We start from the raw sequence: 23145 nt of genomic DNA on the forward strand, positions 1-23145 counted from the left end.
CAGCTTTGTAAGACTGGACCTTTAGGAGATGTTAACGGTGTTTGTGCAATGTATTTTCCAAACACGTCTGTTCTTTAACCAGAGGCTTGGATTTGGAGAATGCTCACTTCCAAGTTTTATAGGGTTATCAATTCCCTTCCCGTTTTTTTTTCCCCTAATTTCCGATCTGAGTATAATACACTATTGAGAGGCACCAAAATATCCTCGGTTCCTCCGTGGACAGCTCAAAAATACGATGTAACACAGTCTGAACTGACTTCCACCCGGAAATGAGACGCGCAGGGACCCCGGAAGTGTTGCTCAGGCGCTTCCGTCCCGCACAGGTTCAAACAGCCCATTCGACGCATGCTCAGACCGGCCCGGGGCTCACCCTTCTGGAGAGGGCCACCCCGATGTCCCTCCCTACCGGACAGAAAGGAGGAGTTACGGGGCTCACTGGAAGCCCCGCCTACCTCGTGACGTTTAGAGCCGCGACGCATCGCACGCAATGCGAATCGGGAAGAGGGGATGAGCTGCGCTGCCTTGCGTCTGAGAGCGAAGGCTCGTTCTCCTTCTGGTGGTGGGCGATGGGCGTCAGTCGAGGAGGCCGGCGTTAGCGGAGCGCGGGTGCTGCGGTGAGTGCGGCCTGGCTCCGGCCCCGGTTCCCGGGGAAGGCGTCCTCCAGCTGCTGGTCATCCGGGAGACGAGCCCTGTCCGCGGAGGGGTGGGACAACCCCTGACAACTGGCTGGTCCAGGAAGGGCCCGACTCCTGGTCTTTCCCGTTCTCCTCCTACGGTGCCCAGCGAGTTTGATGTAGTTTGCCGGTCTCGGAGGGTGGCCTTGACCAGTTCTTCTTTCTGTTGGACACTAGACCCAACTTTGGACTCGTTCCTTTTGCTTCCTTTTTTTTTTTTTTGTGCTACCTACAAATCCCAGGCCTCAGTACAACCATTTGTCATGTTTTCCCTATTCCCCTGGTCACGCATGTTTTTAGTGAGGTACAAGAATTGAGTTAAATAAACTGACCACACTTAAAACTTCTTCAAAGAGGGCATTTTCTTGTCTTAAAAATGTTTCTTCGTTTGTAGACTTGTGGCACTGACAAGTTCACTTCAGCTCTGATATACCGAGGGAGTTGTCAACCCCAAATTACAGTCATGTTCATTTACCCACAAAGCTGCAGACCCCATTCCTATGTTTTGTTCTTGCTTTCAGTCTGTGACCTTGACTAAGTCAGTCATTCAAGAAATATTTACGTGACTCACAGAGGTGTTTCAGAGTCTAAGGAGTTTACTATTTATTAAAAGCTTTAGGGTTTTGGATCAAAACGATGCCTAGCTAAAGGGTGTAATTCTCCCCCACCCCCTATGTAAATAAGACTTCTCTTGAACCCACAGAAACCCCCCTCCCTTGGCTCTAGAGTTGGATAAAACTGCATCAAACACCACACCTGGCAAGGGTATTCTTTTTTTTTTTTATTCTGTATTCTTCGTTGTATATATTGTCCTACTTCATTCAAAATTCCATGTTTCATTTTTTTTTTTTTTTGGTTTTGGTGGCTTTGTTTTGTTTTTGTTTTTTGAGACAGAGTTTCTCCGTGTAGCCATGGCTATTCTGGAACTCACTCTGTAAACCAGGCTTACCTTGATCTCAAAGTTCCATCTGCCTCTGCCTCCACCATTGCCAGGATCCGTGTGCTGGCTTTTTTTTTTTTTTTTTTTTTTAGATCTCTGCTTTGTGAGTGTTTTTACTATTTCTGTTTAAGACTCCCTGTTGAAAGTCAGTTATGTTGGATTTAGGTAGTTTCTCTTGGATAGAGCACTGGCCTAATAAGGTGAGGTTGGCTGTCTTCATGCTTCTTTTAAGAACATGAGTTACTCTATATCTTAATTATGCTACTGTATCACTGTTGATACTAAAATGTATATTTCTGCTCTTCTGACCAGATATTAGGTACATATTTAAGTTGAATTGCAGGGATCTTGCAGAAGTAATGTAAACCTGTGAGTAATGACTAATTGCTTTTAGACTTGTATTTTTTTTGAGATAACAATGGATAGGAAAAACTAACAAAATATTAAAAGTTTTCTTTTTATCCTTTAACTTGTTGATTTATTTAATTAAACCTTATTAATCATTCTGACCTTTTGTTGAAAACGAACATAAATGGGACAGAATCCAGATGGCTTTGTAAAACAGTTGTACTATAAAGCCAACACATCAAACTTTATTCATAATATGCTTAGCATCCTAATTTTCTAAAGGGAAGATTTATTTTGCCCAATAGTTTCAGAGCTTCTGCCCAAGGTTAGTTGGATCCATTGCTTTGCATCTGAGGTGAAGCATAGTCTCATGGTGACCTCAGTATGTTAACAGAGATTGTTTACCTTCTAGCAGTCAAGATACAGGGAGGGGTCTTGCATTTTATTTTGTTACAAAAAAACCAACTGGGTTTAGGTTGTCAGAAAACTCAACTTGGGCTGCACTCCAAGATCGCTCTTTCACTTGGATAGTTGTTGATATTAGTTACAGTGGGAACGATAACTGGAGTGCCTTCGTACAGCCTCTTTGTGTGAGTCGAACTTCTCATATCATGTGTGTTGGGCTCCATAACTTCACTTGAGGCAGAAAAATGGAAGCTTTCAGTCTCTGAAAAGCCTGTATCAAGAAACTGGCACATTGCTCCTAGTAATATTATACTAGTTAGAGCAATCAAGGCGCCCTCCCCATCAGATGATAGATTTATACCATTTTGTGTTCATGTGTGTTTGGTGCTAGGGCACCCAGGGCATGGTGCATACATGTCAAAGCACTTCTGTGATACACATAGCCCGACTCCTACCTCTTAAAACAAAAGGCTCTCAAAACTACTTTATAGACTCCCAACATGTACGTGACCACTGCACACGGGTATATAACACACAAAAACTGTGTTTTGTATATATCAAATACTCTATGTAGTAAATGTAATCTAACCATATATAATTGTTCTTAGAAGCTAGGAGTATTTCCTCCCTCCCTTCCTTCCTTTCTTCCTTCTTTCCTTTCTTTCCTTCTCCTTCCTTCTCCTTCCTTTCTTTCATTTCCTTAGCATTCTAATACTTATTCATGTTCCTTAGATTTCTTTTTTTCCTTGTTTAGCATTATACTTTTCTTCATTGGAGCAATGTCTGTTCTTCCCTGGGTCTTTCTTCCCGTAGAATGCCTAGTTTGAGGCCTTAAGTAAAATATCAGATGTAGAAAAAACAAGGCTTCAATTCCTTGATGATTTATTCTCTTAATTTTAGTTATTAGTATGTGATGTTTATACATTTTTGATTGTGTGTATTTATTTATATTTTTTGAATATGGTCTGACCATAACCAAGGCTGTCCTCTAACTCTTGGGCTTAAGAGATTCTCCTGCCTCAGCCTCCCCAGGTAACTGGAATTGCAGACACATGCCGCTGTACTCAGTAGCTAATGCCCATGTTCTAAAGAGAATTATATGTTTTAAAATATACTACATAAAAGCAGGGTAAATAAAATAGTTGTAAAGTATTCCTCCCAGACTCATATTTTACTTGCTCAGACTTCAGCTTCAAACCCCATTTTGAAGTGTCTGTAGCCTTTAGGAGGTTGGGCCTGACTGGTGGATGTTTGTTGCTGGGGATAGCCTGTTAAAGGTGTTCCAGCCTATGGTTCCCTCAGTTCTGGTCTGCCAGATTAGAGCTGCCACCTCAGCATATTCTTGCTGCCATAAACTCTGTTCTAACTTTTCCTGCTATGATGAGCTGAAATTCTTCCAAAACAGTGAACCAAAATAAACTCCCCTTAAATTATTTCAGTTTTTTTTTTTTTGGTCACAGAATAAAAGTGATACAGTATTGTTTTCAGTGATAGTAAAATCTCCCAAACAACAGGGTTTTGGATTTGTTTTGTTTTGTTTTGTTTTTCCTTTCCAAGACAGGATTTCTTTGTGTAACCTTGGCTGTCCTAGAACTCACTGTGTAACCAGGTTGGCTTTGAATTAAGAGATCCACTTGCTTCTGCTTCCTCTATGCTGGGATTAAAGGCGTGTGCCACTATGCGCAGTTTGCTGATCAGTTTTTATTTTTATTTAATTTACTTACTTTATGTATTTGAGTACACGGTCACTCTCTTTCAGACACACCAGAAGTGGGGGGGGGGGGGCTCAGATTCCATTACAGACAGTTGTGAATCACCTTATGTGGTTGCTGGGAATTGACCTCAGGTCCTCTGGAAGAGCAGTCAGTGTTCTTAACTACTGAGCCATCTCTCCAGCCCCATCACCGATCAGTTATTAAACTACAGTTTTGTTTTTCATGTTTGTTGTTGTTATTGGTTTGCTTGTTTGGTTGTTTTTGAGACATGATCTCTTTAAATAGCCCAAAGTAGCTGTGAACTTACCACCTCGTAGCTTCAGCTTCCTGTGTAGCATGCATTTTTTTGTATGTCTGTTACTGTTATTTAGTTAATAACATTAGTGTTCTTCGCTTTTCACAGAAGGAAAATGGGGTCATGTAAGTAGGCAAAAATACTCAGTGTTAATTATTAAATCACTAAAGTAGTGCCTACCTCGTTTATTCTTGCAGTGACTTTCTGATTATTTCCCATAGTATTGTTCTCTTATTCCTGTCTTTAATCCATCTTGTGTATACCATTTGGCCATCCTGAGGCAATACTGACTTGTCAGATGTCTTCTCAAGCCCTCCATTCTGTGACAGTACTTACTTTTTTATCTAGTAGCTATTAAGTCAGCATACATCATATTATCAGTGGGCTTCTTTGATCCCAGCAATGATTGCTTCATGATAAACAAAAAAGTAGTTTGCCTTACTTTTCCACATTTTTTTCTCACAGTAATGTCTCACTTTATGTCTCCCGCGCTTCCCTTCTGAAATGTTGCCTTTCTCACCTCATCTCTCATCATTTCAGCCAATTGGTTATAAAACTGTACTGACTGAGCAGTATAGGTGGCAAGTATGGTAGGACTCAGACTAAGACATGAACTCCAAGAACTGTCAGAGACAGAGGGGAAACTTAAGCTGAAAGGAAGGGGCCAGCATTGAAGAAGAGACTGTGGGCTTCGGAAGCTTTCTGTCTAACTGAACTTATTTTCCTTTTCTGAGTCATCCTAATATGTACTAGAGCAATTGATTGTTGACTTTTTATTATTTCATGGATATTAACTCTTGGTAACCGGAGTAAGACATTTGGGACCACCAGTCCCTGTTTTCTATATCTCTTAGGAAAGTGTGTTCAGAGTCTGAGTCTCGGTTCCACCTTACCTTCAGTGATGTGACGTGGCTACATTATCTTGTTTAGTCTTGTGTTTTCTTTAGGATGTAAAAGCTTGCCTTAGGATTGAAGTTCGACAACTGTAAAAGGATATGCTTTTTGGTTTGTATTCTTTCATGAGCTTATTTTGTTACGAACAGCAAGTAGTAGTTCGTTCCCTAGGCCTGCGCTGGTCTTCGGACTGTATTTGGAATAGCACTGCTGTCATGTGAGGTATTAAGTTCTTGTTTTGTTTTGAGACATTGTCTTGCTGTGTAGCTTAGGCTGGCTTGAATTCTCAGTTCTCCTGCTTCAGCTTCAGGCTACACATCGGGCTACTTTGCTTTAGTTTATAATCCTTTTTTTAAATATTGCACAATTTTACTGCGTTATGTATATATGTGTGTGTATATGTATATACCTAGTAAAATACATACATACATACATACATACCTACATACATACATATGCTGAAGACTTTAGTGACATTGTTCCATGCTGAGCCAGATGATGTGGCATGTCCTGTTGTTGCCTTTGCAGGGTTTCTTGTTCTACTTCCTCTATTTAATTTCTGTTGCCCTGGGTCCAACCTCCACTCTTCTTTCTCTGCCATCATTACAAATGTACAATAGATAACTAGGATTTTCTTTCTTCACATCTTTGTGCGATTGTTTGTTGGACTGCACAACTAACTAGCAGGTTCCTTCAGAACCCTGCTGTGGCTCTCTCATTACCTTTAGAAAACAAGGTAAATACTTATGTGCTTTACATAGCTTTTTTCTGATTTGTGTGGAGACTGTTTTTTACTTCTCTGCCTCATGACTTCTTGTATGTTCTGTCTGGCAGCTGATTCCCAGAGATGCACTTGGTCTCTTGACATTGTCCCCACACTATTCCTCACTTCTGTCAAAGCCACCTTTATCAAAGAAGATACTTACGTTTTCTTTTTTATGATTACTTCTAGTTCCCTTTGGTGATAGTTTTCCTTCTTAATGTTTTTATAAAAAGTAGTAACACCATCTACTACTTTTATTTCTACTGATTACAGTTTTGTTTCACATTAGTTTTGTAAGCCTCATGTGGAAATATTCCAATCCTTCAGCTTCTAAAAGCATGGCACTTTATATAGCAAAATATCGATGAGTTTAAATTTAACATGAAACTACTGACTTACTCTTTTAAATTATCTATATATCTGACACGATTTTCACATTCTTTTAAAGATTGTCATTTAGTCTAAAGAGATGGGATTGAGAGCACTGGCTGCTTTTCCAGATGACCAAGGTTTGATTCCCAGCACCCACATGGCAGCTCACAGGGTCTGTAGCTCCAGTTCCAAGGGATCCAACACCTGTTTTTGAGCTCAAGTGTTCCTCCTCAGGGAACAGATAGCAGGCCTTATGTCTTCTTCAACACCTATCCTTTAATACAGAGCCTGCACTTGGAAGTAAATCTGCTTGGGGTTTACACTGATACTAAAATAATGATGCTGTCTGAGAGCTTGGCTATTCAAGGGATCCCTGCCATACCCTTATTTAATAGATCGTCTTAGTTTGTTGGTAAATTGTTAATTAATTGATAGTAGAATACATCTAGTTTCACTTGACCCATTTGGAAGTGATGGTGTGGGCAGAAACTATTTCTCCTATTATGACAACTTTAGACACAAGATTTGAAACAGGAGGTAAAATGTAAGAAGTTTTTGTATTCGAGGTCATTGTTTCTAATTGCATGTGTATCAACAACTATCAGGTCCATTTAGTTCAACATGTCTTGATAGATGCATGGAGCAAGTATACATAGAAAAACCTGAAAAGGAAAGCTGTTTGGTAAGAATATAGGCCCAACACAGAACTGGAAGGGATAAGTCCAGATACTCATAAAATATTAGTGTTTAATACAGGAATGGCTAGAATCAAAGGAAATAGAAGTGGTTTTAGAGTTTCATGTAAGTGAACTAAGACCATTTCTTAAGTTGTACCTTAATCAGCCCTTAAGAAGTAAGTGAACTAAGACCATTTCTTAAGTTGTACCTTAATCAGCCCTTAAGAAGTTTTTTTTTTTTTTTTTTTTTTTTTTTTGGTCCAGGCACCTTTAATCCCAGCACTTGGTAGAAGGCAGAGACAGGTAGATCTTGAGTTTGAGTCCAGCCTGCTCTACAAAGCAAGTTCCAGGACAGCCATGGCTTTACAGAGAAGCCCTGTCTAGAAAAGCAAAGCAAAACAAAACAAAAATATTGATTTTTTTTAAATGTGTATGGTGATTTTGTCTGCATGTATATCTACACACCACTTGGGTGTTGGATCTTCTGGAATTGGTGTTACAGATGGCTGTGAGCCAACATGTGGGTAGGTGGAGCTGAATACTGGTCCTCTGGAAGAGCAGTCAGTGCTCTTAACCTCTGAGCCGTCTCTACTGCCCTCTATTCAGTCTTTTAGGATTAGGCACTTGTTGATCTCTGTAAGTAAACTGATTGATTGTATTGTCTAGAGAGCAGAGAGAAATGATGGGGAAGAAAGAAAGTTGCAGTTAAATTACTAAATTGTAATTAGTTGTGCCGGGTAGAAGACCACATGGGAAGTTAGTCTGGTCACTGTGGTTTTCAGGTGATAACACTTAGGACCATACCAAGATACTACCTGGGGTGCTGTGATCTGCTCCTTGCATGCCCCCCAGTCGCTTTGTCACTGAGCTGCATTCCTGCTCTCAGAGTTTCATTTTTTTGACACTTTTTTTATTAGTTTGTTAAGAATTTCATACATGCATTCAATGTATTTGAATCATACACACCTCACTATTCCAATTCATTCCAGAATCTTCACACATCCCCCAAACTTCATGTCTCCTCTTTCATTGATTTTTCTTTTTACCCCCCTCCCAGTTTTTTGTCCCATTCCTCCTCCCTCCTGTCTGCAAGAGCATGTCCCCTTCCCCCTCAGCCAGGTCTCCCCACTCCCTGGGGCCTCAAGTCTCTGGAGGGTTAGGTGAGTCTTCTCTCACTGAGGCCAGACCAGGCAGTCCTCTGGTGTCAGGGGCCTCAGACTGGCTGGTGTATGCTGCCTGGTTGGTGGCTCAGTGTCTGAGAGATCTCAAGGGTGCAGGTTAGTTGAGACTGCTGGCCTTCCTCTGGAGTTGCCTTCCTCCTCCTCCTCTTCTTCCAGCCTTTCCCTAATTTAACCACAGGGTTCCCCAACTTTAGTCTAATGGTTGGGTGTAAGTATCTGCGTCTGTCTCAGTTAGCTGCTTGTTGGGCTTCTCAGAAGACAGCCATGCTAGGCTCCTGTCTGTAATAGTGTCAGGCCTTGGAGCCTCTCCTTGAGATGGATTCCAAGTTGGGCTGGTCACTGGACTTCCTTTCCTTCACTCTGTTCTTCATTTTTGTTCCTGCGGTTCCTTCTTCCCACTGTTGGGAATTTCATCTAAGGTCCCTCCTTTTGAGTCCCAAGAGGCTCTCACCTCCCAGGTCTCTTCTAGGGAGTCCCTCCACCTCCCACTCCTTGAGTTTGCTTATTCCATTCATTCTGCTCTCTCTCAGGGCTTTTCTCCTGTTGTGTCATCCCGCCCCCCCCCCCAACCCAGGTTCCTCCCTCCCTGGCCTCCCTTGATTGTTTTCTAACAATTTTGCTGGTGAAGATAATTGGTGGAATTGTTTGTTCTGTTTTAGGGAAGAACTACTTTTCATGAACCACACTATCGGTTGTGGAAGTAGAAAGGCAAGTGTCATTCATCATGCCCGCTGTAGCTTCAGTTCCTAAAGAGCTCTACCTCAGTTCTTCACTAAAAGACCTCAATAAGAAGACAGAAGTTAAACCTGAGAAAACCAGCACCAAGAAGTATGTGTGCTTTGCTAGTTGGTTAAGTCATATCAATTTTATTTCATTTCCTTATTATTTAATGAATAGCTAACTTAAAGTTTATTTGAAAAATGATGTGATCACAGGAGTAAATAAGATCTAGAGAAAAACTTAACTTTGTCTTAACAGAATAAATGTGTGATTTCTCAGATGTAAAGTTACTTGTTTCCTGACCAGTAAGTATGTCTACTAAATGAGTATGTATGTATGAGTTTTAAAGAGTATGAAGTATGAGTTTAAAAGAGTATGAAGGTTCTAGTAAAGCCATTTTGCCACTATTTTTTTCTCATAAAACAGTATAACTTTAAAAGGTTTTAATCTTTTAAAAGGTCACCTTAGTCTTGTGTAGGACATGTGCAAGTTAGGATGTTCCAATAGTCTTTCTCTGACTGAAAAGGGGCTGTGACTGCTTTTTTTATTTATTTATTTTTTTTAGTTATCCTCTATAGTTTTATGGCAACTTAACACAAGCTAAAGTCATCTGAGAGGAGGCATTTTGAAAAAACAGTTGCCTCCATAAGATCAGGCTGTAGGAAGGCAAGCCAATAGTGATTTTTTAAAAAAATGATGGGAGGGACTTAACCCATTCCACCTAGGGTGGGAACATCTCTGGGCTAGTGGTTCTGGGTTCTATAAGAAAGCCTCCTGAGCAGGCCAGGAGGAGCATCTCCATGGCCCTTGCATCGGCTCCCACTTCCAGGTTTCTGACAGCTTTGACTTTCTGCCTTGGCTTACCTCCATGGACTGACTAGGGATGTGTAAGCCAAATAGTCTCTTTCTGTTCGGAGCTGCTTTAGTTAATGGTGGAATTCCTAAGATATAAATTGTAGTATTCTGTAGGTTTTGTTTTGTTCCAATTTGATTGAATCTTTAACTTAATGATTTTTCATGTGTGTTTTTACTTCTCTGGGTTTACTTGCCATCTAAGGTACATGTAGAAAATATGCCTTTCTAGGAGAGGTTCCAAATTCTCATAGTCCAGTGGGTCCACTGACTCTAATACTTGCTGGAAATATGAATTTGCTAAAAATAGTTGTCTTTAAAGTTTTCAGCTCAAGTAGTTAAGGAACAGAGAATTAAAGAAAACTTTCTGTTCACATTTATTTTCACCAGTAAAAGAGATTTAGAAAGTAATTACATTGTTATTTAGATGGAAATAAAGTTTTAGAAAGAAAGGTTAACCTAGCTACCACATTCCCCAGACTTAGGAAAAGTAGGTCTTAGAGAGCAAGGGGGAGCAATAGGAATTCTCTGATTGGAGAGAAATATGATCCCAAATGAGTCAATGAAGATGCTAAGACACCTGTATAGGCACTGGGGCATTTTAATGAATCATTTTATCAGGAAAATGAAAAATAAAATAAAACATCCGTGGTGACAGTCGAGCAGTGAAAACGTTATCGGAAGTACTGAGAGAATAACACACACCATTGTTTCTTAATGTTACCAGGGGCAGAATGGCTTTTAAAATGCCCTGTAGGGGAAAGATAGAGAAAAGATGGCTTCTTCTTGAGCTAAATTGGCAACATGGGGTAACATGGGAAGTAATTTTGTTTAATTCTTGTTTTTTTTTTTTAATCAATAAAGTCACCTTTGAACTTTCTTAAATACTAAAGACAAAAACTTTATAAATGTTAGATCGAAGGTTTCTTTCTATCAGGATCTGGTTTATCTCTTAAGACTAGTCTAACCCCAGAGGGAGGTTATAAATTGTAATTAGGTAAGGTAAAAAAACTTTAATCATAAAATTTACTTTATCAAGGTCATGTGTGGAATTTATATTTTACATATGTTTTTCCCCAGTACTAAGTTTTATACATTCTCTTTCTTTCTAAGTTACATACACAGTGCTCAGAAGATCTTCAAGACAGCAGAAGAATGCAGACTAGATCGTGATGAGGAAAGGGCCTATGTGCTGTATATGAAATATGTGGCAGTTTATAACCTTATCAAAAAGAGACCTGATTTCAAGCAGCAGCAGGTACCCTCATTTTTGCTATTTTATTTTGTTTTTACACAATAGAGCTATTGATTTCCTTTAAAAGCTTTAACAACCTGTGACATTAATTTTTGTTCCTCCTCAGCTCTCTCAATGTTGGCAACCTGGTAATGCTAAGCAGAGGTCTGTCACCAAAATAATAATGGATTTAGATCACATGATACCTTGACAATTTTTAACTCCTGGGTGGCCAGAAAAACCAAGGCAAAAATATACTTTTATTATTTGTTAGTGTATTCATGAATACATTTTGCTTGGATCAATATGTGTATATAACAGCATATAAACTGATTGTTTGCTTTTTGTTATAATAAATTATTTCTAGATCAAGTGGAAGGGTTGAGTTTATTCGGTGCACAGCATAAGAAAAATAATAATTGAGTGCAGTGGCTCTTGCCTGTAGTCTCTGTGAGCCCAAGAGTTCCAGGCCAGCTTGGACAACATAGAGAGATCCTATATCAATCAGTAAAACAGAGGAATTGGAGACATGGTTCAGCAGTTAAGAGTGCTTTGTGCAGAGACCCAGGTTTGGTTCCCAGCACCCATTTCAGGTGACTTAGAAATGCTCTGACTGTAGTGCTAGCGTATCTAGTGCCCTGTGCTGGCCTCCTTGGGCACCTGCACACGTGGCATACATTCACACAGTACACACAAATGAAAAGTAAAATAAGAATATGTTTTCCGTTGTGTGTTAAGGTCGATGTTTAATTGTCAGTCTTTTATTTAACTGACATTGGAGCTGTATTAGATTCAGCTTTAGAATTAAGAGCAAGACTTTAGTGTCTCTTCATGTTCATGTTTTCTTTTTTTTTTTTTGTTCTTAATCTGTTTAGCAGATGTTAGTCTTTCCCTTTGCTAAAGTCCTGAGTAGAAAATGATGGCTGTTGTGGTATAGACAGAGATACTGATAGGTAGAATTGGTGTTGCATATCAGTTGTCCTAGAAACAGGCAAAATAATATATAGGAGGAATGCAGTATTAGTGCTCCTGCCTTAGAAATGACCGTGCTACCACATAGAAACAGCAAAGTACTGTCTAGAGATTTCTCACCCTGCACAGGAAACATTCTTTGTCTGAGAGGGTCTCAAAGCTATGCTGGCATAGAGGTTATAGTCCCTCTGCTGTGTTTCCAAAGCACTTCGATTTCAACAGTACACCATCATGTCCAGCCATTTAAAAATTAATATTGATATTTTTATTTTGGAGGTTACAGTCACGCACTCTGTTAGCATTTGATACGTTATAGTATTTTATTTGTTCAATAGTGGGAAACTTGACTTACAGAAGGAATGAAATCTCTTATTTGAAGTACCCTTTCTTTATCCCCAGAGTATGGTGAACGATAGATAACATTTCTTAATAAAGAGGGATAACTTAATAGTTAAGCAAATAGTAGTAGGTAATTTCTACCAGCAAAATTATGCTAATTGTTACTGGGTTTTAAAGTAGTTACAAAGGTCCCCTTGCACTTAGGGGTTCATCTGCTTGCCCATAAATGGCTGAATTAGTCCTATCATGGGAGAAAACAGCTTTTAATATTTAAAGACATACTTATCTGCAGATTAAGAAGCCAGAGGCCTGTCTAAATTCAAACACTCTTTTCTCTGGAGAAATTTTTTCTAAAGAGGGCTGGCTGGTGAGATGGTTGGATGTAAAGTCCAACAACCTGACCTGAGTCTCTGGACCCACAGGTAGCTGAGAGCAGACTCCCACTGGCTATTCTGCATTCCACATGCACACTGTGAGGTTGTGTGTCACACATGTCTACTCCAGCTCCTGCTCTGGTACTCTCTAAAGTAAATACTTGGAAGGCTTGACAATCACTAACTTTGATAGCTGCTGTTGGCTGATTGGTCTGTCATTGAACTGATATTGCTTTACTTTTGGAACTTAGTAGTGTTTTTTCTCTTTGGTAAAGTTGGATTTACCATTTTGATTGTCTGACCCTCCTCTTTGAATAGGCTGGGTTTAATTTTGATGGATAAGAACTCTTTCCATGTCCTCAGTGAAGGTCAGGCTAGGAAGCTACCTTTGAAGGGTCAACTAGCCCAGTCTGTTACTTTGGATGTTACAGTTGCTTGGTTCCCTGTTTGCTCTGTCTAGAGCCCTCTTCTCTCCTGTCTTAGAACTGTTTTTGTTTTGTTTCATGTACTCTAACCTCCAAGTGTAGTAGTAATATTAAATAATAAATATCTTTATCTCTTTATCGGCCCCAAGGTCTCACTCCTCAGGCCCCATTTTAGTTCAGAGCCACGCACACCTCTGTTGCTGGTCAAGCTGCCACCACAGCCCGATTTGTCCTTGAAACTCCCTTCCCTGGCAGTTTACCATGGCCTATTTTTGCCTCCATCCTGGGGTGTTCGTTCACCCCAAAACCCAACAGAAACACAACTCTACAGCCTGATAGCTTTCCATACAGGTTTATGTATTCAATTCTCAATCCAAAAATCCTCTACACAATAAGATTACATCAAATAGACAAAGATACAAACTGCCCTTCAGTATGAGATATTAGACCTATACAATCCTTAATGTTCATAGCTATTTAACGTCAATTAATTCCTGGATCTCTCCACCCTTGTCCTCTAACCTCTCTCAGATCTTCTTTCTCCACGTCCCTTTCTCCGCCCAGTCACTGGCTTTCCTCTATTTTACTAATTAAAATGGGAAGATTCAGAAGAAGTCACCTCAAGAGTGAAGAAGAAGGCAGCCCTTCTTGGGGAAGTGGAGTTAACATTAAAATACAAACAGCTTCAGGACAATCTACATCCAAGTATGTGAGGTATTAAACTACCTACATACTTTATAATTATAACTACTTAAATTGAGTTGGGACAGAATATGTAGCTGCATTCCTTCAGAATCATGTGCTTTCTCTTATTTTATATTGCTGTGTTTAAGCTGTAAGTAAACGTTAATGTAGTAGAGGGAGGGCACAGTGATGTAGCTGAAAACTGCTCTATCCTGAGCAGTGCTCTCAGGGTCAACTGAGAAGTAAGAGAAGGGGTAAAATACAGGCAGAGCAAAACCTCGTGAAACCAGGGCTATATTCAGGAGTCATCAGAGCATTGCATTGCGCTAACACTCGTGCATACCCCCTTTGTACAGGCAAACACACTCGTGCACACCCCCTTTGTACAGGCTCTTACTATGAAGCCTAGCTGTCCTAAAATGTGGGATGCACTGCCTCACAAGTGCTGGGATTAAAGGCGTGCATCACCACTGCCTGGCTTAGGCTAGCTTTTTAATTGAGTTTATGAAAATAAAGCAAACGAGAACATTTTTGGTTTTGCTTTTAAAGAAGCTTGTGATGGTTACATTATATTTTTTAAGAACATGTTGCACTGGAAGTCTGTAATATTCAGTCGGTATAATTTTGAATAAACTATACCTTTATTAATATTACTTGGTGAAGAGCTTTTCTTTTTTTTTTTTTTCCTTACAACTTTATTTAAAAAAAGAGATACATGCACATTTTAAACAGCATTTTGGCATAAAACTATATGGATATATTTTTGTCGTACTTAATTCTTTTAGAGGTTTGATAGTATGCATTGAAATCTTACTAGTGACCATAAGCATAAAATACATGTAGAACAGAACATAACATGGAAACAGTCAGAGTTTTCTTGGTGTGTATAGATTAAACATAATGATCTTTGAATACCAAAAATTGCCACATGGCTAAATTCTTAGCTCTTGGATTATTAATGATTTAAGGTCTATATAGGTGTATACACTTATTTATTTATATTTTCTAAGAAGGAGTGAGGCTTTCACTTTTTGGCCTTTGGGTTTTATTTTTATTTATTTATTTATTTTTTTAGCTTCATATGGCCTGTGAGTTGTTTCTGGGGCATTCAGAGCTTTCTGGGTCTAGTATTCAATTATCAGTGACTGCATATTATGTCTGTTGTTTTGTGACTGAGTTACCTCACTCAGGATGATATTCTCTAGATGCATCCATTTTTCTAGGAATTTCATAAAGTCATTGTTTCTAATAGCTGAGTAGTACTCCGTTGTGTAAATATACCACAATTTTTGTATCCATTCATCTACTGAAGGACATCTGGGTTCTTTCCAGCTTCTGGCTATTGTAAATAGGGCTGCTATGAACATGGTGGTGCATGTGTCTTTGTTGTATGTTGTAGCATCTCTGGGGTATATGCCCAGAAGTGGAATAACTGGGTCTTCAGATAGGACTATGTCCAATTTTCTGAGGAACTGCCAGACTGATTTCCAGAGTGGTTGTACCAGCTTACAACCCCACCAACAGTGGAGGAGTGTTTCTCTTTCTCCCCATCCTCTCCAGCATCTGCTGTCATCTGAGTTTTTGATCTTAGCCATTCTGACTTGTGTGAGGTGGAATCTCAGGGTTGTTTTGATTTGCATTTATTTCCCTGATGACTAGGGATGTTGAGCACTTCCTTAGATGTTTCTCAGCCATTTGATATTCCTCAGTTGAGAATTTTTTGTTTAGCTCTGTACCCCATTTTTTAATAGGATTGTTTGATTCTCTGGTGTCTAACTTTTGAGGGGCTCTTCTGACACAGTGAAACATTAGAATGTAAAAATTCAAAGTCTGAGCTTTTAGTTTGGATCAATGCATAGATACATGGTAACTGTTACCACAGATTTTTTTGCCATCACTCCTCTTAACCACATCACTGCTGAAGGTGAGCCCTTTATTTTCATGGTCCTAGTGTTTCACACACACACACACACACACACACACACACACACATTTTTACTACTACTACTAGGTTTTGTTTACAAAGTCACAGTGACATATAATGAATTAGATTCAATAAGCCTTGATTGCAGAATTTCACTGACCATAATGTGTGACCTTTTGAAGTAACTTCATTAGTTACTTTCTACATCAAATCTTGTTTTGAGTTAGAATATGCTATTACTTTCTACTATTTGACTTTAGAAATTCATGGTTTCCTCAAATGTAAAATTTGTTTTGCGTGTCAAAAGTGTCTTAAGTCTAATTAGCAAGTAACTATTACAGATAGAGACAGAAATATCTGTTTACTATAGTAAACACAGCCTCTTACAGAGGAACACACTATAATCCCATTACTTGGGAGTTGAAGATGAAGTTCCTAGAATCTAAGGCAGCTTGGAACACACACTGAGCCCCTGTCTCAGCAAGTAAGTAAATCCCAAGCCATTTATCTCTGCATAATTTGCTTTATTTCTTTTGAGACTGGAGAAAAGGAACTTCGTGCGTATTTGTAAGAAGGAAATTTGCTTTGTTCTCCCAAACTCTCCGCAGTATTTGTGATCAGTAAGAATAGTGTTTACTTTAGTGGTATCTCATATATAAGTTAAGTGTATTATATAGTGCATTTTGTGCACACTGATGTTATAAAGATACTTTTGAGATATTTGGACAATAAATTGTGCATTTATGCAGGTTAGAAGTTAAAAAACAAATACTTGTGCTTCTTTCCTCCAGGCACCATGATTTTAGTGTTTTCTGTAACAGCAGTGCTGTAACTGCTGGTACTAACAGTGTGCGATGGTTTTCATATACTTTCAGGATTATTATCTTTCAATACTTGGACCTGCAAACATCAAAAAAGCTATTGAAGAAGCTGAAAGACTCTCTGAAAGCCTTAAACTGAGGTACTGCTGTTACTATAAATTCTGTAAAAGAATGCAAATTAAAAGATGATAATGCTATAGGTTTGTTCATTTATATTTAACCATACCTATAATAATCCTACAAACAAGTCATATGTTAACTGATATTGCCCATATTGATATGTTACTATTAATAATCTTCATGAACATTTTAGTCTATTAAAATAGCATTGGTGTTTTACATTAGAACTCATGTCCAATTTTTCATGTTATGGTATTTGTAAATTTTTTGACATAATGAAAAGGAATTTTAAATCTTCACATATGGCACATTGTATTAGAAACTGTTATTGACTTAAATTATACAGAAATGAAGTGTTTATTCTTAGTTTTAATCTCCCTGTGGTTGCAAAGGTTATATATCTTAAAAGCATTCTAATTCCAGTATTTACTGTGACTGCCATACCAGCCTATGAAATTAGAGATTACAGAGTGTACAGAGATGACTCAGGAGTCAAGAGCAGCTTACTGTTCCCTCAGAGTACTGGAGCATTTTGCTTGTCCTTTGACCCAGTATTATTTAGAAGTATGACTTTTAATTTTTAAATATGAGATTTTCCTGGGTATCTATTAAGATCATTAGATTTCTATTTCAGTTTCACCATAGCTACAGAGATTTGGTCCTTAAACAGTCTTTGTTTATGGTTCTACATACAGTTTTACCTTGGCCAGTGAGCAGTGTGCACTTGAAAAGAAGGCACAGTGACTGAGTATATTGTTTTCTGTGTGGTTTGTCTATTTTTCATTACTACAGTAAAGTACCTGAGGCAGGCTATCTATTTTTATAAAAATAGGTTTATTTGAGGCTGAAGGTTAAACATGATGGAACCTAAAGCAAGGGCTTCCTTGACTGTACCTTGTCACAGTGAGGACACAGGTGCTATACCTCTCTTCTGGCCTCTTATAAAGCTATCAAGAGCTTTTCCACTTCATTGACCTATAACTGATCACCTCCCAAAGGCCCTCCTTCTAACTTGAGATTCATAGGAATCTTCTCTATTAACCTCACAATAGAAGGGCAATTTCAGCAGGAATGTGATAAGGTGGGGATGGTTGGGATGGGGGATTAAAGTTGACAGGCCTTATTTACACTGAAGTACTGTTTGTCAATTAGGTCTTTGGGGTTTGTTGAATGCTGTTCAGATCCTATTTTCTCCCCATCCCTCAAGGATTTTGAACCTAGGGCCTGTGCTACCATAAATGCTCTAATTTGGAAAGAACCCCCACTCCCCATCTCTCTGTCTCTTTCTCTCCCTCTTACACACACACACACACACACATGCACACACAAATGTGTGCCTGTACACACACAGTGTCATGAGTTGCCCAGGCTAACCTTGAAGTTGCAGCCCTCCTGCCTCCCCCTCTCAAAGAACTGAGGTTGTGGACCTACAAATCCAGGCTTGGATTAGCTGAGCTTTTTGTTACTGGAGGTGGTGGTGGTTTGTTAAGGGTTTTTGTTTTGTTTCATGGGGTGTTTATTTTGACAGAGGTTGGGTTGTAACAATTATTATGACAGGGTACTAAAAATCTATAAAGTATTACTAAAATTTAAACAAATACTTGACTTCTCCTTGTAATTATATTGAGCTTTTATGTATTTTGAAGTTGTGTTTTTAGGCATTTATACATCTATGGTTATCATAAATTCCTGATGAATTTGATTATTATGTTTCTCTTATCTGGAAACAATCTCTCCTTTGAGATTGGCCTTGTATCTTTCCTTTATTACTTCCAGCCCATTAAATTTAGTTCTATCCTACTTTTTCATTTATCCCAACAATCTCTGTCTCTATGTCTCTGGAGTCCCCAGCTGCCAGGGGGAGGCATGCCCTTCAGATTCAAGTACGGAGGACAGATATCATATACACGCCAGAGTTAGTTCATGCTTTACTATCCGTCTGGAGACAATTCTTCATTACCCTTTTCTCCTTCTGCACTGTATTCTCTCTCCCTTCCTTCACCATCCCATCTCTGTCTCTGTCTCTGTCTCCGTCTTCCCCAATCCTCTTAAGTTCAGAACCAGCTGACATTACTGTCATCACTAATGACAGGGAGAGCAAGGTCCCTGATAACATGCATTCCCAACAATACTGCTTATCATTCTGTGGGGAATAGTTCCAAATACTTTTGTTAGCTGCAGATGGTAGTCACCCACCATAGCTTGTTTAACTTCTAACAAATTAGAAGATAATCACTTATTTTTTTTTTAAGATTTATTTACTTTTATTATATAAGTACACTGTAGCTGTCTTCAGACACACCAGAAGAGGGCATCAGATCTTATTACAGATGGTTGTGAGCCATCATGTGGTTGCTGGGATTTGAACTCAGGACCTCTGGAAGAGCAGTCAATGCTCTTAACCGCTGAGCCATCTCTCCAGCCCTTTAATATTTTAGATCTTTTTTTATTTTACGTATGTGAGTACATTGTTGCTATCTTCAGACATACCAGAAGAGGACATCCGGAACCCATTACAAGTGTTTGTGAACCACTATGTGATTGCTGGGAATTGAACTCAGGACCTCTGGAAGAGCAGTCAGTGCTCTGAACCACTCACTGAGCCATCTCTCCAGTACCCAGATAATCACTTCTTGACTTTGATAATGATTCTCCAGTTGGTGTGGTTAATACCTTTCTTGCATACTTGTTTTAACATTTTGATTTAAATCATCAACACAGTTGAGATACTTGACATTTCTCTTCCAGAAACAATCAAGAGTTTGTTTTAAAAATGAAATTGTAGCAGAATTGATAATTAAATATTTGAAATTAGTGAAAAAGCAAGAACAACATTAATAAAAAGAGCATAACATTTATTTTTTAAGGCCTGTCCAGTTTAAAGTACACAGACAACCCCTGAGGGCAGATGTGTGTGGTTTGTATGGGAACTCTAGCAGAATTCTCCTTTAATTGGAAGGAGTGAGCTAGAAGCCATAAAGTACTTCCAAGGCAGGATGTTAAGTATGAAACATGAACTCCTTTAACTATACTCCATCATGTTAAATGAATCTTCTCTCAACCAGATATGAAGAGGCTGAAGTTCGGAAACAACTTGAAGAAAAGGACAGACGAGAGGAAGAGCAGCTACAGCAACAGAAGAGGCAGGAGATGGGAAGAGAGGACAGTGGTGCAGCAGCCAAACGCTCTGTGGAGAATTTACTGGACTCCAAAACCAAAACCCAAAGGGTATTGCAAGTTTATTGTGTAAACACTGGTACTGTGTGCCAGGTGACCTACCTGCAGGAGTTGTCCTGCCTCTGTAAAGTTCTTTGAGGCAACAGGGATAACATTTTACGAGTTGGTCAGAATTTGAATCAAAGGTCCCAGCTGCAGTTGGTTCCAGATTTTCCTGTACTCGTCCACAGCAGCATTGTCCTGGTCGTTGGTGACAGTTTTAGTAGTCACTGTAGCTGAAGGAGGGTGGTGTGAGAGGAAGCACTGGATTGTGATCTGTCCAAGTTCTGGGCCTATGTGAGTCTTGCTTAACAACTCAGGTTTGCCAAATGAAGGTCTTAAAACAAGATCTGAGGCGTCTCTTCCTGATGAAATCTACATTAATAGCAGGGCCGGGGCCAGGCATGGTGGTGAGGCGAGTGCTTTTAACCCCAGCAGAGGCAGGGGGATCTGAGTTCATTCAAGTGAGTCCCAGGCCAGTCAGGGCCACACAGAGAAACCCTGCCCGAAAACCAAACATAAAATAAAAGAGAGAAGAAGGGCTTGGTTTGCTGCTTCATTTGGTCCTAAACAATTTTTGTGACTTTGGCCTCAGGCACTGTTACCCATTCCTGACTTTTTCTATTCCAGTTTTCCCTTTGTCTGTCTGTCCTGCCCAGCATTTCATTCAGTCTCCTTAGCTCATATACGAGATGTCTTTATCAAATGCCACGAGTGACTCAGTATCTGCCAGTTGTCACCGTGCCCCTTCCTTTACTTTCCCTAAAATAGAAATTGTTCTGAATTGTTGAACTCCCTGGAGACTTCTTTGCTTCCTCTGGTCCTTTGTGTTTCTTAAGGGTTTGTAGTGTTCCCCTGTTGCTAGTGTTGATTACTGTTATTTGGAAGAGCTTTCACTGGGTTAAGCACTCTAAAGGGTTAAGCAGTCTGATTTTCTATTGTTTGAATTCACAATGGGACACAAACCACTAAGGTAGGGAGGTGTTTCTCCACAGGTCAGGTGGCTGCCATAAGCAAATAACAGGACTGGAGGGAGTGGTATGAAGGGAACTTTTCATTTTGTTGCCATTTTTTTCTTTTCTTTTTTAAATAATTTTTTATTTTATTTTATTTTATGTGCATTGATGTTTTCCCGACATATGTCTATGTGAGGGTGTCAGATCTTGTAGTTGCAGTCAGTCGTGAGCTGCCATGTGGGTATGGGAATAGAACCGGGGTCCTCTGGAAGAGCAGTCAGTGCTCTTAACTGCTAGTGGCCCCTCCAGCCCCGTGTTGCCTTTACCCCAATTTTTAGGGTTATAGGCCTGTGTAATCATGCCCAGTTAATGGGATGCTAAGGCGAGCAAATGGCCAGCTGTGCTACATCTCCATCCCTCTGTTACTTGACTTTGTCTCCTACACCTTCTTTTCTCTCTTTCTTTCTTTCTTTCTTTCTTTCTTTCTTTCTTTCTTTCTTTCTTTCTTTCTTTCTTTCTTTTGGGGGGCGGGGCCTGAGTGTTTGAGAGCAAGCTCTAGCTGCTCTGCTACCTTACTGCTAACCACTTTGCTGTACCACTCACCGAACTGGTCCTCTCCACCCTGTAAACTTGACAGTGACTCCTTAGTGTCGCCTGGTGTTCAGTCTATATTCAGACTTTGCTGCTGCCTGCTGACTGGTACTCAAGTTGATTTGTTGAATCATGGTGCAAAACAGTGAACTGTCTTCTGATTGTTCTATCTCATAAGGTGCTAAGATAATTTCCCTTTAAGATTCTACTTCATACCATGCACTTGACTGAATAAAGAAGGTGAACCACACTCTCTCCCCAAAACCTGTAGGTTTCCTCTATTTCATTCCTGCAGTGTCAGGGCAGTGCTGTTTTGTTTCATGGTAAGAAATATCCGTGGATGGTATCCTGTGTTTCATATCATGTCATACTAGGAGCCAGGTGATATATATAGCTTGAAAATGTGCACCTATAAGTGTGTTACCAACTTTGATCCATAGGTCCACGTGGGTCCTCAGTTTTCCCATCTGTAAAATGAGCTAGCATCTTACAAGGTTATGTCATGTTGCCTCGGAAACTGTAAACTGCATGAGTAGTAAAGGTATTGGTTTTCCTTTAATTTTATGGTAGAAAACACTGGCTACAGTACTAGACTTGCTGTTTCATTTTAAGAAGCAGTTTCTAGTTAAGTACTCAAATTATATCTGGCACCTGCTTGAGGAAATTTGGGAATGAGCAGCGATTCTGACACACTTGTAGTTGTTTTAGCTGATGCCTAGTAAGGCCAGTACTGTGTGTGTAAACTCGGAGGGTGAGGGCCTTGCCAGGCTGGAGTACTGCATGTCCTCAAGGCACGTGCGCCACTACTGAGCTGCATCTTTTTATAAAATGCCATTACTTGGCATATTGCATTTCTTAGCTCTCCATTGCAATGGAGTATTAAGTTTGAGTCTTTTTTTAAATGAAATTGAAACTCTTTTCTTCTGTGAACTAGACCAACGGAGAGACGAGCGAAGGAGGTGTAGCTGCAGAGAGAGGTATGTAAGAGAGGGTGTTCCTCTGAGTCTCTTGTCTTTGGACTAGGCTTCAGTTTGATACAGTGAGGGTCTTCCTATACTCTATAAGCTTTGTGTTGATTTACTGAGGGGGTACTTTATATATTATTTTGGTCTGGCATGGTTAAATGTGCCAATGTATGTGCAGTTTACTTATTTTGTTTTCTAGGTACAGTAGTTAAGCATAGCATAGTGTTTAAGCGATGACCTCTCAGAAGCTGCTCCTTGTTATATTGAATATGATACTTACCACTCTACCTTAAGTTTCCTCATCTGTGAAATAGGGTTGTATTATTTTTCTTTTCTTATTACTTAAGGAAGGAAGGGTTTATTTTTGACCTGTGGTTCCAAGGTACAGTTGGTCACAGCAGGGAAGCAAGCCCTGGCTTGAGGCAGCTGGGCAGGCTGCACTGCAGTCAGGAAGCAGAGGAACGTGAGTGCTAGCACTCAGTTCACTTCTCCCTTTCAAGAGGCAGTACCTCAGCCTTGGAACCATGCCACCTCAGCTAACCATAGAAATGAGCGTTCCTCACATACATGGCTAGAAGTTGTCTCTAAGGTGACTTTTAGATCCTGTCAAGTTGACAGTATTAACTGTCAAAGGAGTTAATAAGTAAACAGTTATAGTGAATTCAGCTACATATACTGAACATTGAGA

The 23145-nt window shown here is 39.6% G+C and overlaps 1 protein-coding gene across 1 annotated transcript in view; it reads left to right on the plus strand.

Annotated features, from left to right (window-relative positions):
- Positions 1-474: 474 nt before the first annotated feature.
- Positions 475-23145, plus strand: part of USP8 (ubiquitin specific peptidase 8) — a 46023-nt gene continuing 23352 nt past the window's right edge. Inside the window, 6 exon segments of the mRNA XM_080931137.1 lie at positions 475-614; positions 8924-9092; positions 10950-11094; positions 16664-16749; positions 19795-19957; positions 22427-22469. Of these exon segments, the coding sequence (XP_080787263.1) occupies positions 8989-9092; positions 10950-11094; positions 16664-16749; positions 19795-19957; positions 22427-22469 (541 nt within the window). The 5' untranslated portion in view covers positions 475-614; positions 8924-8988.

Source organism: Micromys minutus (genome assembly GCF_963924665.1).
Source record: "Micromys minutus genome assembly, chromosome: 17".
NCBI lineage: Eukaryota > Metazoa > Chordata > Mammalia > Rodentia > Muridae > Micromys > Micromys minutus.